Below are 1,648 nucleotides of genomic sequence, written 5' to 3' on the forward strand. Positions count from 1 at the left end.
GGGTCCCCACCGGGCAATAGCAGGTCTGAGTGTTGGATGTGTTGGTGAGGGACAGTGAGGAGCTGCCGGATGTGCCCCCACCCTGACACCGCTGCGACCAGGAGTCCCAGACCCCTTCATGTGTGTTGGGTCCCCGAGAACTGCGTCCCTGGCATGGGGAGGGTGGAGGTCACTCAGGAAGATGCCTGCACCCTTGGTGGGCATCTGTAACGCACCCTGTGCAGGGCTCTCCTGGTGGCCCCTTTGACCTCGCTGTTTCTCAAGCTGCAGATGATGGGGGTGAGCGTGGGGGTCACAGCAGGGTGAGGGCCTCGTCCGTCTCCTTGGATCCGCTGGAGTGAGGCACCAGGTATGCAACGGACCCAGCACCGAAGAACAGGGACCCCACAGTCAGGCGGGAGGTGCAGGTGGCAAAGGGCCTCTGTGTCCCTGCTGCCTTCTGGAGGACAGTCCCCATGATGTGAATGTGCGAGGAGGAGACAGTCCATCACAATGGTCCCAGCCAAAGCACGTGAGACGGTCTCATTGAGAGGAGCATTAGGACTGCAGGACATCTTCAGCAAGAAGGGCATCTCACAGAACAAGGGGTTGATCACGTTGGACCTGCCGCAGGGGAGGGCTGTGAGGAAGGCCTGGATCAGAGATGAGAAGGAGCTGCTCAGCCATGGAACAGCCACTGGGCAATGGCACATCTCCATGTTCACAAGCGCCGGGCAGTGGGGGGATGGCAGGTGGCCAGTACCCACCGTAGCCCACGGCAGCCAGGAGCACGCACTCGGAGCCCCCAGAGCAAAGGAAGTAGATCTGTGTGATGCAGCCCACAAAGGAGATGGTCTTCTGCAATGAGGAGGAGTCTCCAGGGATCTTAGGGAGGGTGACGGAGGAGTAGCAAATGTCCAGGAAGGAGAGGTGGCCCAGGAAGAAATCTGTGGGGGAGTGCTGGTGGGCATCCAGCCAGATGTGGCTTGTGATGAGCAGGTTCCCCAGCACCACCAGCAGGTAAATGAACATGAAGCACAGGCAGAGGGTCACCCGTGCTCCGTAGGCACTGGGAAATCCCAAGAGAAGGAGCATGGTGGCTGCTGAGATTTCCCTGCTGCAGGGATTTGAGGCTCATCTGCAGGAGAGCAGGAGGAGATAAGGATGGGCAAAAGGAGGGTGAGGGCTCACCGTGCCGTGGGACATCACCAGCCCTCGGCTCTGCTGTGTGGGGCTGGAGCCGTGCCACCTCCCCAGCGCTCCTCATGCCTCGGGGGGATATGGCTGTGGGGCAGGTGGCGGGTCTCAGCCCATGGGGTTTGAATCCTCAGGGCAACTCCCAATTCTGTGTCACTTAAGGACACCAGAGAGAGCTGGGACCCCACCACTGCAGTCAATAAGGATCCCAGGGACGGTTAAACGAGAGCAGATGAGAGCAGCTCCTCTCCCTGCTCCAGGTTTCCTGGGATGCAACTGGAGATTGGTGTAATGATCCCACAAAACGTGACAGGTCGGACCCTGCCTGAGCAGCTGCTGGGAGCAAATTATGTTTGCATCATTAGTGAAGATACAGAAAGATCTCCTGCTTCCCCTCTCCATCACAGATTGTGGGAGCAGATCTCAAAAAAAAAAAAAAAAAAAAAGGAAAAATTTTTAAATTTTTGTGGTG

At 57.7% G+C, this 1,648-nt stretch overlaps 1 protein-coding gene across 1 annotated transcript; it reads right to left on the reverse strand.

Moving 5' to 3' along the window:
* Nucleotides 1–215: 215 nt before the first annotated feature.
* On the reverse strand, nucleotides 216–1,074 carry LOC104464298 (olfactory receptor-like protein DTMT; the record flags this gene model as incomplete). Its single annotated transcript, XM_010076964.1, has 4 exons — nucleotides 743–1,074; nucleotides 492–603; nucleotides 368–439; nucleotides 216–332 (listed from the first exon to the last, which is right to left on the reverse strand). Coding segments are annotated over exons 1-4 (633 nt in total), but the record flags the coding sequence as incomplete, so codon positions are not given.
* Between the last annotated feature and the right edge of the window lie 574 nt (nucleotides 1,075–1,648).

This window comes from Pterocles gutturalis, unplaced genomic scaffold, assembly GCF_000699245.1.
Source record: "Pterocles gutturalis isolate BGI_N339 unplaced genomic scaffold, ASM69924v1 scaffold11818, whole genome shotgun sequence".
NCBI classification, from domain to species: domain Eukaryota; kingdom Metazoa; phylum Chordata; class Aves; order Pterocliformes; family Pteroclidae; genus Pterocles; species Pterocles gutturalis.